Source organism: Ziziphus jujuba, chromosome 4, assembly GCF_031755915.1.
Source record: "Ziziphus jujuba cultivar Dongzao chromosome 4, ASM3175591v1".
Taxonomy (NCBI): Eukaryota; Viridiplantae; Streptophyta; class Magnoliopsida; order Rosales; family Rhamnaceae; genus Ziziphus; species Ziziphus jujuba.
In genome coordinates this window covers 29887462-29904191 of record NC_083382.1, presented here as the reverse complement: position 1 = coordinate 29904191, position 16730 = coordinate 29887462, and the positions used below count along the sequence as shown (strand labels likewise).

Here is a 16730-nt window from a genome sequence, read left to right as displayed (position 1 = left end):
AAAAAGAAAAAAGAAAAAAAAAAATATATATATATATATATATAGATATATTATGAATATAGTTTCTAAAATGCTATAAAATTACATGGATTCGAAACTACATAGTTTCCTAAATACAAAAATATGTGAGATATCCATATAATGTTCTAAATGCATCAAAAGGTGTTGTTTAGGTGTGTGAGGCGTATGATTGTTCATTGGTTCGGAACCAATCTAATTTATGAATATCCAATTCAATCCAATTATTAATCAATTTAATTATGTTAATCCAAAGCACACTGATCTATACATGAAATTCAATCAAAACTAATATAATTAATAATCGATTTGGATGATTAGTTTTGAACTTTTTTATTTTTGAGCTTTTGAATTTTAAATTTTGAGATAGCAATCTTTGGCTTTTGGACTTTTCATTATATAAAATACCAATTTTTCTAAGATGGATAGATTATCTATAAAAAAAAATAATGCATAAAAATTCTTAAGTATTAAAACAAAAAACAACAAAAGTTAAAACTTAATAATAAGATAAATATTTGCATATCACATACAATTATAGAACTGGCCAATATAATCACATATAATAATATAAAATTTAAATAAATATAGTTTTATTATATATATTATTAATTGGTTCGGTTTAGATCAATTTCAATCAATTTTCACTTAAAAAACCGAATCAAACTGAACTGATAGTCATTTTTCAATTCAAAAATGATATATTCTGATTACACTAAAAAAAATCAATACAAACAAATTAAATTGGATTGGATTGGTCAATTTTATTGATTGATTAGTTTTTTTTACACATCCCCAGTGAAGCATTTAGACAAAGATAGTTAAGACTGTTGACTACTAATGCTTGTCTAGGCACCAAAAGGCGCCTTTTTGCTCAATTGTTTTAAAAATTTTTTGTTCAAAATAGAATATAAAAAACAATGAAAAAATAGTGTTAAAAATGGAAAAACTTATTATAACATTATCTTCTTAAAAAAATTAAAAGAAAGAATAAAAATGTAATGTACAAGAAGATTTTAAATTGGAGTCCGATAAAGAATTAGATAATACTTAGTTGAAGATGGTGATGCCTAAAACACATATTAAATTAAAGTATATATTAATTTATAGATTATTAAGTAATTATAGACTTATAATATATAATTGCAACAATAATATTTTGTTGGAAACTAGAAAAATATGACTTTCTATGAATCTGTTATGATTGAATACTTGCTAATTTAAGTTTATTGCTAATATAATGTTAATATAGATTTATATATATTTTGATACATTCAAAATATAAATTATTTTGTTTATTTCACAATTTTAAATAGTTAAAATAATAATGTAATAGTGAAATGCTTTTTTACACTTTGTATACTTAGGCTGATAAGGTTTGAGGCTTGACTTCATTGCCTTCTGATGCCTTACACCTCTTACAATTTTGAATCCAAATCTAAGGCTCATATAACATGACAGGTATTGTGTGTTGGGATTTTGTAGTTTCGAGACCATGCAATATTTGCTCTCTAAATGCATTTGAAATTTAAATGATAATGCTTTTTTGCGTGTGAAAATGTTAGAATAGTAAACTCATGGTTTCAATTTTGCATTAGAAAATAAATCTGTCTTGAATATTATTAAGAGCAAAAATGTTAAAAATATTAAAATATTTATTAAATTTATTAATTAAATAATATATATTAAGATATTATAATTGATATGCTTATATAAGCTAAATATAAAAAAGCAAATCTGTAAATAAATATATAAATTAATTAAATTTATTATATTATTTCATAAAATAAATATAGTAAATATTTTAATATCTATGCTATTATTGTGTTGAGAAATCTCCAAGCATATATGTTGTCGATTTCACTTGGATGCTGTTTGGCACAAGAACAGTACAGTTCTTTTTTTTAATGAATAAAAAAGTACAGTACATTGCAGCATCAATTATGACCAATTAAATAAAATAAATCTACTACCACCACCAATTGGTTCAGTGGTCTGCTTGTTCTTCTTGAATAAGATTTTGGATTCGAGTATTGTAAATGGAAAAAATTAGTTTTAGAAGAGCTTGTACACCTTTATAATCCGATCCGGCTCAATCTAGATTAATCAAGGTTCTATAACTATCCAAAAAATGGAGTCTTGTGGTCTAATGATCTCGAAAAAGATGAGATCTACTGGATATTCAGAGTCTAAGACACCAAAAAAAATAAAATAAAATAAATCTACTGCAGTACTTATCCAATTGATACATTTTTGTTTGGTTTCGGTTAGGTTGCCGCTTTGCACGTAAAACCATTTTAGCTGGTTGTTGTGAGAAAACCAATTACGTATCATATTCTCCGGCCAAAGTATATCAAAATCAAAAACCAATTACTCATCATCTGAAATTGATAAGTTGAGATCGATAGGGAAAGGTATGGAAATCATATTTTACAATAATTAAAATTATATATATATATATATATATAAATATAACCTTATATATCATGGCAGGCAGACACGAATAATTGATTAGTCAACACTGGACACCTTTTTATTCCTTCTTCAATTTCGTGGAATTACCCAAAAATAAAAAATTCCTTATGCGGACAAACAAAACAAAATTTCTTAATCAAGAAGAAGTGTTCCACCTTCTTTGTCTCAATCACGAATGAAAGTGGATGAATATTCACGGTGTTCTAACTTCTAATTATGTAATTTATTCTTCCTCGACGTTATGCACTTGCATCACCACTCTTGTCAATATATACAAACTTTTGCTCTTCTTCATAAGAATCATGGTACGGGAGGAATAATCAACTAAAAGCACAAGCAAAATTACTTAAGGGTTAGTGGTTTTGCCACTGTTGTTTAAGTCCGTCATCTTTGATTTAAAAAAACATAAAACAAAAATAGAATAGAAAATACAAGTACAATTAATTAACTCGTCTTTTAATCGGATAGATTTTTATGCATTATATTTATATATAATGGGAAGGAAAAGGTGTGAGTGTTTACGAACAACATATGGTTGAAGTTGATGTTTACGAGAATGTGTAGTTGTGGTTGGAAATCTTATCCTTTATAGATTTTCAATTGATTTCCACCATTCATTGTATATATATTACAGAACTTCTATATATACACTAGTACTGCACGTTTTTTTTTTTTTTTTTTTTTTTGAATGGAATATAGATACGTTAATTGTATGCACAACCCACATGGGAATAATAATCTACACGAGTATAAATCCACCACAACATATTACGTTTGCCGTATTTCCGATTCAGGGCCACACACCTTTTTGTTTGTGCTTTACATAATGGTTAATCACGAACCATGAATTTCTCCTTAAGGGACACCCTCTGACATTATCAACTTTTTTGGAGAGGAACATGTGGGTCCAGAAATTCACATAAACTTGCTTCCATCTTATAAGCAATTCAATACATGAAAACCAATCAAACTTAAAAATAATATTGGGTCCTCAATTATGCAGATGAAATTTTTTTGGTGAAATAAATTTATGTAGTAGACGACAGAGTACTAGTTAAGGCTGTTGTTGAGAACATATTTGCTGTTATTATTATTTTTGTGAAATAAAAAAGATGCCTGCTAACAAAAGTTCGATCATTGTTTGAGTGTGAAGACGAGCATCCAAAATGTAGCACTGGCCAGGTTTCAATTGTGCTTGTTTTATCACTGTTATGACTGCAGCCCACAATAATCCTCTGAGTCCCATTCTTGTCTCTTACTTAGCCCCTTAATTCTTTCTCTTACATTTTTTTTTTTTTTTCGAATTGTTAGGAAGAGAGTGGGGTTTTTCTATTTGGGGGAGGATTAGGCAAAATAGAAAGTAAAAAGGAGGTGGGTGTCTCTCGGAATACCACAATTTGACTTCCCTTCTCCATTCTATCATTCATGAAAATATATGGTGGGCTCACACATTCAATGTTCACAATCCAAACAAATCCGAAGAAAAAGATCCATCAAAGCAATAACAAAAATTGGTCATCTATGATTTAGACGAAGAGCCTTTACTGACCTCCATTCTTGCCCATGGTTGATGATGATGTGAACCAACATGAGAAAGCCAAAAAATTAGTATTTGTTCGGCAAAACTTTTTCTTTAGATCAAAAACTCAGTAAAAGCAATTTTTTTTTTTTTTTTTTTCTGGTGGTTAAAATTCTATATATTAAATTTTTATTTTTATCAGCTTGTAATAAATGGACATTTATGAATATTACTTTGGTTTTTCAGAGAATATAAAGTGCCCCTCAGAGTTGCTGATTTGGTAATAATTTAATATATAAATTATGAAACATACAATATCATGGATCTGTGTACTACCCCCTTTACCAAAAAAACAAAAACAAAATAGACAGATATGTGTACCACCTCATCACATTCCAAGAATACACATTGAGAAGGAAGGAAAATTGATGAAGAGTACCCTACTCTACTCTACTGTGAGTCTGTGACCTTTTAGCGTACGAGTTTTTGACACCTTTAAAAGCGGCTTTTGGTTTCCCCAAATGACACGTTTTCCTGATCGGCAAAGAAAAGTATTATTGCCTAATTTCTACGACAATTCATTTGTAAAGTGACCAAAATACCCCGATGCACTCACCCATTCACTCTTCTTCTAAAGCTGTGTGGTGCCCCCTGGCTATCCTTCCCCTTCTTGTCTCCCTATGCATGTGGAAAACCAGTGGCAGTAAGTACCCTTCTTTCCCTTACAGTTTACTTTTTTTTTGGCTCTTTTAGTTACCATCTTCTTCCATGGAAGTGTACTAGTTTACAATAATTTTTATTTTTATTTTTTAAAAATATTTTATTAATATTCCCACTTTAGTAGTCAATACTCTTCTTTGACTAAAATCTAGAGTTAATCATATTAGCTAGTAATATTAATATACTAAACGCACAATTCATCAAAGTTTTACATAGAAATAATGGGGCTAGTTTGGTTTTTATTTTTTATTTTTAATTTTTTTGGTCGACGGTGCTAGATTGGTTAGGTACTAGGTAATTATCCTTATTATTATATAATAAAATCCCAATCTTATAGTCCAAGTCGAAGGGTGCCCCAAACCCAAAAAAGAAAAAAAAAAAAAAATTAAGAGAAGAAGGATAACAGCATTTCCAAATGAACTTTTTAGATGTATTATTATTTTTATTTAAAAAAATATTTTAATAAATTTTTTATTTTGATTTTTTAATATAAAAAATTGATTTAGTTTTCTAATTATAGAAAATAAAAATTATTTTTTATTTTAAAATTTTATTAGTTATTTAAAAAAATATTTTTTATTATAAAAAATATATATTTTCACTATAAAAAATCTCTTAAAAATGCTTTCAAGACAACAACATAAATTAGCAAGTGCTTTATTTTGGAGAAAAGTCTGACCGATGGAAAAACTGTGTTGGGGCATTTTAGTACTATTTTCGGTTTTGGTAATAAATCATAAAACAACATTGCCTATTCGTCACCGTGTATAAAACCTCCTTTATTTTTGAAGATTCATGGAAGCCTCCAATAAAATTCCTCGTGCATATTAAAATATATCCAAAAGATATTTGATACATTGTTTAATTTCTTGATAAGAACACTCATTTTATATCTCTATAAATAGGAGTTTATATGTCTACTATGCTAATATATCTTCTAGACTCCTACTCCTATAGCTAGCCAGTTTCCTCCTTTTCTCAATCTCTACCAAAATTTTCTCTCTTTCTCATGGCAGCTGATGAACCATCGTTGACCTTGCCTCTTGTGCTTGATGAGAATAAGCATCAGAATCGGGGGCAAGGATGCAAACTAGAAGATATAGAATCAAATTTTCATCATCATCATCATTCCACCACTAGCAACAACACCTCTTTCTTCAAAACATGTTTCAATGGATTAAATGCTTTGTCAGGTTTCTACTCCTTTAATGCAGCTTTCTTTCATTTTTATATTTTTTTTTCCTTTAATTACTTTTTTTTGGTAGTTTTTTTAAACGTGGATTGCTATAGTTAACAATAACCCATCACGTTTTTTCAACGGGAATTTACAAAACTGTTCTTGATTTAAGCCATCATCCAAGTACTACAAATTTAATTTTGTACGTACATGGAAGAGAAAAATTGGGTTTTGTATACAGGGCTTAATTAAATTAAAGACTTAACTAGTTTTCTGGCTGGGTGTTTTGATTTTTCAGGAGTTGGAATACTATCAGTTCCTTATGCACTCGCATCAGGCGGATGGATGAGCTTGATACTTCTTTTGGTTCTAGCTTTGGCAGCTTTTTACTCTGGCTTGCTGATTCAAAAATGTATGGACATGGATTCAGATATCACAACTTATCCTGACATAGGAGAGCGTGCATTTGGAAACATAGGAAGAATACTGGTATCCATTGTCATGTACATAGAGCTCTACTTGGTAGCAACAGGGTTCTTGATTCTTGAAGGGGATAACTTGCACAATCTATTTCCGGAAGTTGGATTCGAAATAGAAGGGCTATCAATTGGCGGAAAGCAATTCTTTATCATAATTGTGGCCCTTCTCATTTTGCCTTCTGTTTGGATAGATAATCTGAGCCTTCTATCTTATATCTCTGCCAGTGGGGTTTTAGCCTCTGCAATCATATTGGGCTCCATCTTGTGGACTGGTGCTTTTGATGGAGTTGGATTTCATCAACAAGGAACTCTGATTAATTGGAGTGGGATTCCTACTGCTGTTAGCTTGTATGCCTTCTGTTATTGTGCACATCCAGTTTTCCCTACCCTCTACACTTCCATGGAAAACAGACGACAGTTTTCTAATGTAAGCAACCCAAAAAAAAAAAAAAAAAAAAAAAAAAAAGGCTTTATCTAATTACAAAATCACTTTTTAGTGACTACAACTGTAGGCAAAAATGAATTAAAAATTGAAGGGTTAATCAATTTGTCTGTTTCAATGCAGGTTATGATTGTATGTTTCACTATCTGCACCATTACTTATGCATCAATGGCAGTTTTTGGGTACTCAATGTTTGGGTCAGAGGTTCAATCACAGATAACCTTGAACCTCCCAGTGGGTCAACTTAGCTCAAAAGTGGCAATATACACCACCCTGGTCAATCCCATTGCCAAATATGCTTTGATGGTAAAACCAATTGTGGATGCTGCCAAACATTCATTTGGGATTCAAGTTAATAAGAGAGTTTTGGGTCTGCTAATCAGTACCATCTTGGTAATCAGCACTGTCATAGTAGCCCTTTCTGTACCATTTTTTGCAGATCTAATGTCATTGGTTGGAGCATTCTTGAGCGTCACAGCTTCAATCATATTGCCATGCTTATGCTACTTGAAGTTTTCTGGTGCTTACAAGAGATTTGGATGTGAAACGGTGACGGTAGGGGCTATAATCTTAATGGGTTTTGCAGTACTTGTATTCGGTACTTACACATCTCTATTAGAAATAGTAGGGAAATTGAAAATGTAAAGGCTTCTTTTTTTTGATAGGAAATTCAGAGTTGTAGTTTAACTTCTTCTTTCTTTCTCTCTCCTTTTTTTTTTTTTTTGGTTGTTGTGGTTGTTATTGTATTTTTACTGCGATGGATTTTTTATAAGATCTGCTTAGCAATTTTATAACAAGCTGTTTCTTAGGAGGTAAGTTTCATAAAAAGGGTCCATCAGTGAAGAGAGTACAACTCTCTGCGGTAGGGAAAATTTGCTCCAACAAGACTGTATATATATATATATATATATGCCCCCAAAAAAACTTCTATATACATGTAAAGGGCTAAAAATAAGGCTCTATTCATTACCAACGCATGTGTGAGGCTTTAAATTATCTATGCCCCAGTGATGTCTCGGTTTCATGCGAAGCAACTGTCGGATGATTTGACTATTTGAACACATGTTCTTACACATGAAGCTGGTCAAATCAAAGGGTTTATGAAACAATTAATTTGCCGTTTCATAATCGTTGAAAGATTCAAAGAAGCCAATTTTCATATCAAGAGAAAGTAGACATTAAAATCTTAATATGAGTGATATTTCTCATAAATCTCACCTCTTTTTATTATTATTATTATTATTATTATTTTTTTTTTTTCAAGACAACGAAAATGCTCAGCTCTTTGCTATTCCAATTTTCACATTTCCAAAAGAAAAAAAAAATAAAAAAAAATAAAAAAATAAAAAAAAAATTGACAAAAGGAGAGCTGAATTACAGGTTAACCATCTTCATGTGTAAATTCAGTTCGTCTAGCATCTGGTAGATACCCTCATAATCAGTTTGAGGATCATAGCCAGAGAAGAACCTACGAATCGACCCACCTAACTCTATGCAACTCTCCCCAGCAGACTTCTTCAATCCTCCGCTTCTCATAAACCTTCTTACATTAGCCGCTTTCTCCCACATCCCTACTTCAGCATACATTTTTGCCACCATCACCAAATTCCCACCCCTCCTTGGCTCCAAATTGAGCAGCCTCTTTCTAACCTTATCTCCTATCCCCTCATTGTCTTTAACATCACAGTTACAGCATACACTGAGCAAAGTCCTCCATATGATGGGGTCCGGCTCAAAGGGCATGTTATTTATAAATGCATAAGCCTCACTTAGGCGACCAGCACGAGCTAAGATATCTACCATGGCACCATAATGTATCATCATGGGTTTAATCCCATGGACATGTTCCATATCATAAAAATATTGGTATCCATCTTGCACCAGTCCGGCATGGCTGCAAGCACATAGAACCCCAAGAAAGGTGACATAGTTCGGGCATATGGAGGACTTCATCATCTTTGCAAAAAGTTCAAGACCTTCATTGCCAAACCCATGTTGAGCTAGTCCTAGAATCATTGCACTCCATGTCCAAACGTTTCTCTCCCCTAGACTATCAAACACTTTTGTAGCATAATCTAAAGCCCCGGACTTGGCATACATGTCTACAAGGGAAGTACCCAATTGGCAATTCAAACCCAATTCTCTTTGGATCGTTTGTGAATGAACCCATCTCCCTAAGCTCAAGTTACCAAGCTCGGCGCATGCATTAAGCATGACAACCATTGTAGTCTCGTCTGGTTGAAACCCACAATTTCTCATCCTCAAGAAATACCCAATCCCATTATCGAAGCAAGAATTCTCAACACAAGCTGTTATAATTGAATTCCACGAAACAAGAGTTCTGACAGACATTGCATCGAACAGCTTTTGTGCATTCGAAATCTTCTTACAACACCCGTAAAAATGAATCAAGTTGTTCTGTACATAAACATCGCCGTCCAAACCACGCTTAAAAACATCCGCATGCACTTGCCTCCCTACTTTAAGTGCCATAATAGTAGCGCAGGCCTTGAGAAGAAAAGGGAAGGTGAGTTTATTGGGTCTGATTCCGCGGCAACGCATTTCACGGAAAACCCAGATGGCCTCGGTCGGAGAATCGCTGGAGGCGTAGCCCCTGATGAGAATGTTCCAGGAAGAAGGCGGTGAATGGTCGGAACGATGGAGGATGGTTCGGGCATGGTTCAAATCCTTGGAGGGAGATAAGGCGCAGAAGCGGACTAGCTGTGTGAGAAGAAATGTGTCTCCCTGAAGCCCAGAGAGATGGAGTTGAGCGTGAATCTGAGAGAGCTGTTTGATGGAGGAGCAGATCTTGAAGAGAGAGAGGCATTGTTGCTTTTTGGAGACGAAATCTGAGGAATCAGGGTGATGATAGGTTTTTGGAGCGAAGACGCGATTGGCAGTTTGGGTTTGAAGCCGAACCATCAACTGAATTTTGAATTTTGAATTTTGGGCTTCACTTTTGGCTCCATTTTGTTTCTTCGCTTAAATTTAATTCACCCACCGACGACCTGTCGTGTGTAAAAGTACGGACCTTTTGGTCTTTTTATTTTTATTTTTTAATTTTTAATTTTTTAAATGAGGATTTATAAAAGAACTTTTGTTTTATTATTATTTTTTTAATGAAAACAAAATGGAATTTTTATTCATGCATATACCCACAAGAATCAAAAGACAAATAACTGATGACACACCACGAGGAGTCCCTGACAACCATATATATATACATGTTTTTTTTTGAAGATAAAAGTGCTCTAGTTGGGTTTTCATTGATACTGAAATATTTATAAATTATCTACATCATTGCCTTCACAATGAAGAATAATGCATAATGATAATTCTTGCTTGGGTTTTGTTATTTAGCGATAGAGTTCAAACAAAGTAATTGAGTACTTTGAAAAAATATAAAATATAGATGTATTTAACTATATTTTAATTAAATTGAAAATGCATCGTTAAGAGTGCAAGTCAATTTTTCCTAATTTTCACTTACTGTCAACATACATGTTACGCGCACCAACTTTTTGTTTACAAAAACAACTGGGTTCACTTTTTATGAATTTATGATTTTTGCCTTTTGATAACCACTAATTTCCTGCGCATGTACAGATAAATGTAATTTGGTCAAAATATTTGATGGCCGTAACAATTCTATTGAATAGATATTTTTTGATATCCAGGATGGATGGATTTCAATTTGAATTATACTTTGAAAGAAAATAATATCTTTATAAATTGAATCAGTATAAATATCGATATACTATATCTTATAAAATTACCCATGTATCAAAATTAATATTAAAAATATCAAAATTAATATAGTTTAATAAACAATTTGTTTTCTAATAATAATAAAAAAAAAGACTCCCATGCCCACAAAATAAAAGGCCAACAACTCAAATAGTTTTAACACCCATAAAATCCATTTGAACATATAATAAAATTTAACTTATAAAGCAGCATGGATAAAAAACTTGAGGATCTATCCCTTTTGACATCAGCCAGTCATAATTTAGAGAACTTATGAATCATGTTGTTTAAAAAAATATATATATATATATATATATATTTTTATATGAAACCGTTATATAGATGATATGGTATAACAAATTATTTATTATTAAACATATAATAATATTTGTATAAAATCTAATTTATAACTATATAATATTGATATAATTAGATAGTTGAATTTATGTTGCTTATAATTAATAATTGAAAATATTACAGATATATGGGACATGGACATATAATACTTTTTGGCTCAAACACGTTTCTTTAAAACGTGGCTTTACTAGAGGTTTCTTTGAAAACCCCTTTATAACTTTTTAAGAGCTAGCTTCCCTTGTCCATTCAGCAAAGTTACAGTACTGAACATCTGGGAGTTATTTCGGGTATAGTGTAATGGAGGCTGGTACGAGAGATGAATTATCCATGGCATTACCACTCATGCATGAAGAGGAGCATAGCAGAGTGCTTGAATTCAAGCTGCAAGGGAATGACGCTGAAAACACCTCTTTTTACAAAACTTGTTTCAACGGATTAAATGCTCTATCAGGTCCCACAATATTTTCCAAATTTTTGACTTATTTGCAAATTTTTGGTGGTAGTATCAAGTTCCGATCTAATGCCTGGCTAATTAGATTTTTTCTCTTTTCTTTTTTTTTTTTCTTTTTTTTCTGGGAATAATAGGAGTTGGAATATTGTCACTTCCTTATGCGCTGTCATCAGGAGGATGGTTAAGCTTAATACTTTTTCTGCTTATAGCTTTGGCCGCTTTTTACTCAGGCTTACTGATTCAAAAATGTATGGATCTGGAATCTGAAATCAGAACTTATCCAGATATAGGGGAGCGTTCGTTTGGAAACAAAGGAAGAATATTGGTGTCCATTGTCATGTACGTAGAGCTTTACTTGGTAGCAATAGGGTTTCTGATTCTAGAGGGTGATAACTTGCATATTCTATTTCCAAATGTTGGATTCCAAATGGCGGGGGTATCAATTGGTGGAGAGCAATGCTTTGTAATAATTGTGGCCCTTATCATTCTGCCATCTGTTTGGATAGATAACCTGAGTCTCTTGTCTTATGTATCGGCCAGTGGAGTTTTAGCCTCGGCCATCATCCTCGGCTCCATTATATGGACTGGTGCATTTGGTGGAGTTGGATTTCATCAAAAAGGAAGGTTGATCAACTGGAATGGCATCCCTTCTGCTGTTAGCTTGTACGCTTTCTGTTATTGTACCCATCCAGTTTTCCCTACCCTCTACACTTCGATGGAAAACAGAAGACAGTTTTCTAATGTAAGCAAAAACAGTTTTAGTAGTGATTATTATTATTAGCAAAAAAATGAAGGCTTAATTAGTTTGTCTGGAATAGAATACTCGTCTGTAGTACTGACAGTCAGTTTTGTGCATCTTTTTGAATGCAGGTTATGATTGTCTGTTTCACCATCTGTACCATTACTTATACATCAATGGCAGTTTTTGGGTACTCAATGTTTGGGTCAGAGGTTCAATCACAGATAACCTTGAACCTCCCAATCGGTAAATTTAGCTCAAAAGTGGCAATATACACCACCTTGGTCAATCCAATAGCCAAATATGCTTTGATGGTAAAACCAATTGTTGATTCTGCCAAGAATTCATTTCCGGTTGACGTCAATAAGAGAGTTTTTGGTAGATTAATCGGTACCATGTTACTAATCAGCACGGTCACAGTTGCTCTGGCTGTACCCTTTTTTGCAGATCTAATGTCGCTTGTTGGAGCATTTTTTGGCATCACAGCTTCGATCATAGTTCCATGCTTATGCTACCTGAAGCTTTCTGGTGCTTACAAGAGATTTGGATGCGAAACGGTTGTTGTAGTGGCTATAATCTTAATGGGTTTTGCAGTTCTTGTATTAGGTACTTACACATCTCTGTTGGAAATAATAGGGAAATTGAAAATGTAAAGGGCTTCTCCTTTTGTCGGTACTTAGTACTTGCATATATCTGTTAAGAGTGTTGTTTTATTAAGTTTTATTTTCTGGATCGCTTATGAATTAATGAACCCATCTTCCTAATAAGCTAAAGTCTACAATCTCAGCACATTATTAAGCATGATTACCATTGTACTTTTGTCCGGTTCAAACCCACAATTTCCCATTATTGAACCATAGTTCTCAGGGATTGGGTCGAGCACCTTCCGGGCATCTATGTATAAAAATGAATCAAATTGTTGTTTGTGTTCATACACATTGTTTTTCCAAAGCACACATGAAAACATTTTGCAGAGAAAATCCAAGTTACGGCACAGGGTGGGGTTTAAGAAGCGATTGGTTGTTTTGGTTGGGAACCGAAACATAAGCTGAATTTCGGAATTTTGGCTTTACCTGGTTTTATATATTTGATCCACGAAATGTCGTGTGGGAAACAATCGGATCACCTGGCATTTTATACTGTAGACTCGCTTCTTTTTTTTTCTTTTTTTTTTAATGGGAAAAATACAACATATATATATATATATATATTTATATATATATATATATATATATATATATGAATGTATTGATTAAAACATACACACAATCGGATCACCTGGCGTTTTCTGATTTAAAAAACTCTTAGAAATTTTCACTATCGCATGTGTGGACATGTATTGGTCAACAGTGCACATGTGAAAGATAGATCAATTAATATAATTAATAAAATGGATGATATTTTTTTGGGTAATAAAATAATGGATAATGGATCGTGGTTTGAATGCTTTATTTCGCGTGAATTTTATTAATAACTTAATCAAATAAAATATAAGATTGAAAATTATTGTTTTCGCGTGAATTTTGTGAATAACTTAATCAAATAAAATATTATATTGTTTATGTTTTCTCTCTTTCATTAATCAATTTGGTTCCTGAGAAATTTCAATATAAAACTATATATTATCCATATATATTACCTTATTTTTTTGGGTCATTGTACATTATAGTGAGTAAGTGGTCAATTCATTACATTTACAAAAAAACGAAAAACAAAAAAGCAAAAAACAAGAACGAAAATTGATAAATGAAATAACAAAAAGAAAACTCAAGAGAGAGGCCAATTTGATATTATATTATAGCGTAGAGTGATGTTATTTTGCTCAAACAAGAAAAAAAATAAGAATAAAGAAATAAAAAAGATTGATATTGTTTCATAAATTCAACAAAACTTAGAAATTAATTTGTCTTTAAATACAGGAGTGATTTTCGTAATTCTCTCTCAAAAAAAAAAAAAAAAAAAAACAAAAAGACAATCCGATGACCATGAGCTGTGCACATGAATAATTATAATAGTATCGTGAATCATACTGCAATAAGAATGGTATTAAAAAGTTTGGCAATTGAGGTTCTCGAAGTACCTATTAAAAAGTTTGGCAATTGAGGTTCTCGAAGTACCTTTTCACAGCTTTTTAGGGAGCACTCAGATGCATGTTTGGCAAACGGGTCAATTTTTCTTTTAACTTATGGGAAAGAATCTTTTCTCTACTCTTCCTCTATATTCTTTTCCCTCTCTTATGCAAGTTTGTAGCAAGAATTTTCTCACTCTGTAAATCGTAATGGAGCGAGATGATGATCAAATATCGTTGACATTGCCGTACGTTCTTGCTTGATAAAAAACACCATGCATGGCGAGCGGGGTACTATGCAAGCTAGAGGATGATGATGATTATATGCCTGTGCTATAAACCATTGTCATAGTTTACCAATACTATTGTTATAAACTATCACGTATATATACCACGTTAGTGTTAGGCCTAAGGGTTTGTGCCTCTATTATGTTATTATTATTATTATCATAATCATCATTATTATTTCTTAAAAAAAAAATCACCATCATCATCATTATTATTATTATCATAATGATATTATTATTATTATTATTTACTTTTTGTAACATTTTTCTGGTTGACCTATTAGTTTCAGTCCAATATTGAGTTCCTACTCCGACATCTTAAAATAAAAAATAAAAAAAAAATAAAAAAACCAAGAAATATGCTCTCAGACTTTGAAAAGAGAGCAGTACAGTTAACATGATACTAGCTGGCTAGTCTTGTTTTGGCCAATTTGCATTTCGCATAATCTTTTTTTCCAATCATTTGTCCTTGTGATTCCTCTTCTTTATAAAGCATTGCTATGTATATATTGTAGCTGAGCACGTTTCTTTGTCTATGAGTTTATTAATTTATAGCCCCTGAATCATGATAATGTGAGAATGAGCATTGGTATGTATAACATGAGACTTAAGAGGAAAGGGAAAGGTGCTCTGTTTTGGAGAAGATCATTGACTTGAACCACAGAGGTTCAATCTGCTACCATGAGAGATAGAGCAAAGCAAACAGAAAACAGAGAGAAAATTTAAGTGTAAGTTGTATCAGTTTACACAAATGTGTGGGAGAGAGAAGCTTCTAACTACTGTAACTGTAATCTTATAATCGATCATTTTAGGCTATTTCCTTAATTAATAGTTATCCATTATTAACTTATTTATGTTTAATCATTACAGACAGAGAACGTAAAATGATAATACCACAATAATAGAAAAATTATGCAAAATTATTAGTGCATGAAAGGGGGACCATATATGATATATCTAATCTGTTTATGGTTTAAATTAATGTCGTTTTTCTTCCATTAAAATCCTTATATACAACTCTCCGCAGGATGCGGACAGTTTTTTTTTTAGTGTGGGAAAAAAAATCCTTTTAAAAATTAGAAAAAAAAATAAATTAAAGGGGAAAAAAAAAAAAAGGCTTTTGATCTATTGCATAACATCCAGCGCTGAAATATTTTACATGGTTCATAAATTCATAGATTAGATAATGTTTTTCTTGCTTGGTTGCTAGCTAGGTAGCTATGATTTCTGGACTGGTGCGCTTTTGATGGAATTGGATTTCATCAAATAGTGAAGACTATCTCTACTGCTGTTAGTTTGTATCGTGACTGTCCAGTTTCCTCACCAACCCTCTACATACTTCTATGAAAAACAATCGTCTAATTCTCTAATGCAAGTATGGTTACTCAGATTTGTGTTTCTCTGTCAAATTCTACTTAACCTTTCAAAATTATTTTCAAATTTTGTAATGATCCTTTAGAATGATAGATTTGCTATCAGACTGCCCTTTTTTAAGGCTGACTAGTGTTTTTGTTTGCATTAGCCACTTAACTCCACTCTCCAAATGCATGTTTTAGACAAAATCTAAGTACTTTCTTATTTTATTTATTTATTTATTTTTCACTATGCACCAATGAGTTTCCGTATACTTCGATGTTCGAATCAAGTGTTGAATCATAGATAACTTTAAACCTCCTATTGAAAAAAACTAGTGTTGTTATATTCAGTTCTTTCTGGATCGCTTTTGAATTAACCTATTACCATCTTCCCCAAGCTAAAGTTTCCAAGCTCGGACAATCTTGCAAGACCCATTCAAATATTTTTAATGAAATAAAATATTATACAGTTTATTTTTTCTCTCTTTGTGTTATCAATTTGGTTCTTAAGAAACTTCAATATAAAAAAATATATAGTCCATATATGTTACCTACTCTTTTTTTTTTTTTTTTTTGGGTAATAATATATATTACAATTTTAATGTACTTATAATGTAAATGATCAATTGCATTACATTTAACCAAAAAAAATGTCAAATGAAATATACGGAAAAAAAAAAAAAAACTCAAGGGAGAGGCCAATTTTGATATTATATTATAGCATAGAGTGATATTATTTTGCTAAAAAAAATATAAAAAGAGAATTAGTGACATTATTTAATAAAACAAAATTTAAATTAATTTGTCTTCAAATAGAGGAGTGATTTTTGTAATTGTCTCAAAAATAAATAACAAAATGACGAACCCATAATTTTTTGTAATTTTTGTTTAAGATA

At 31.8% G+C, this 16730-nt stretch overlaps 3 protein-coding genes across 3 annotated transcripts; 2 read left to right on the top strand and 1 right to left on the bottom strand.

Moving 5' to 3' along the window:
* Positions 1 to 5539: 5539 nt before the first annotated feature.
* On the top strand, positions 5540 to 7527 carry LOC107405157 (amino acid transporter AVT1I). Its single transcript, XM_016012171.4, has 3 exons — positions 5540 to 5925; positions 6208 to 6815; positions 6954 to 7527. The coding sequence occupies exons 1-3, from the start codon at positions 5742 to 5744 to the stop codon at positions 7473 to 7475; spliced, it is 1314 nt and encodes a 437-aa protein (XP_015867657.2). The 5' UTR covers positions 5540 to 5741; the 3' UTR covers positions 7476 to 7527.
* Positions 7525 to 9930, bottom strand: LOC107405156 (pentatricopeptide repeat-containing protein At2g36730). The gene has a single exon (XM_016012170.4). It carries the CDS (start codon positions 9750 to 9752, stop codon positions 8205 to 8207), a length of 1548 nt encoding a protein of 515 aa, XP_015867656.2. The 5' UTR covers positions 9753 to 9930; the 3' UTR covers positions 7525 to 8204.
* Positions 9931 to 11133: 1203 nt separating this feature from the next.
* Positions 11134 to 12897, top strand: LOC107415582 (amino acid transporter AVT1I). Its single transcript, XM_016023931.4, has 3 exons — positions 11134 to 11385; positions 11520 to 12127; positions 12256 to 12897. The coding sequence occupies exons 1-3, from the start codon at positions 11232 to 11234 to the stop codon at positions 12775 to 12777; spliced, it is 1284 nt and encodes a 427-aa protein (XP_015879417.2). The 5' UTR covers positions 11134 to 11231; the 3' UTR covers positions 12778 to 12897.
* The last annotated feature ends 3833 nt before the right edge of the window (positions 12898 to 16730 follow it).

Excerpts from the sequence above, each read along its gene's own strand:
- LOC107405157 (XM_016012171.4), top strand. The coding sequence starts at position 5,742 with ATGGCAGCTGATGAACCATCGTTGACCTTGCCTCTTGTGCTTGATGAG. Across the intron at positions 5,926-6,207 it reads TGGATTAAATGCTTTGTCAG|GAGTTGGAATACTATCAGTT; the intron begins GTTTCTACTCCT and ends TTGATTTTTCAG. Across the intron at positions 6,816-6,953 it reads ACAGACGACAGTTTTCTAAT|GTTATGATTGTATGTTTCAC; the intron begins GTAAGCAACCCA and ends GTTTCAATGCAG.
- LOC107405156 (XM_016012170.4), bottom strand. The coding sequence starts at position 9,752 with ATGGTTCGGCTTCAAACCCAAACTGCCAATCGCGTCTTCGCTCCAAAA.
- LOC107415582 (XM_016023931.4), top strand. The coding sequence starts at position 11,232 with ATGGAGGCTGGTACGAGAGATGAATTATCCATGGCATTACCACTCATG. Across the intron at positions 11,386-11,519 it reads CGGATTAAATGCTCTATCAG|GAGTTGGAATATTGTCACTT; the intron begins GTCCCACAATAT and ends TGGGAATAATAG. Across the intron at positions 12,128-12,255 it reads ACAGAAGACAGTTTTCTAAT|GTTATGATTGTCTGTTTCAC; the intron begins GTAAGCAAAAAC and ends TTTTGAATGCAG.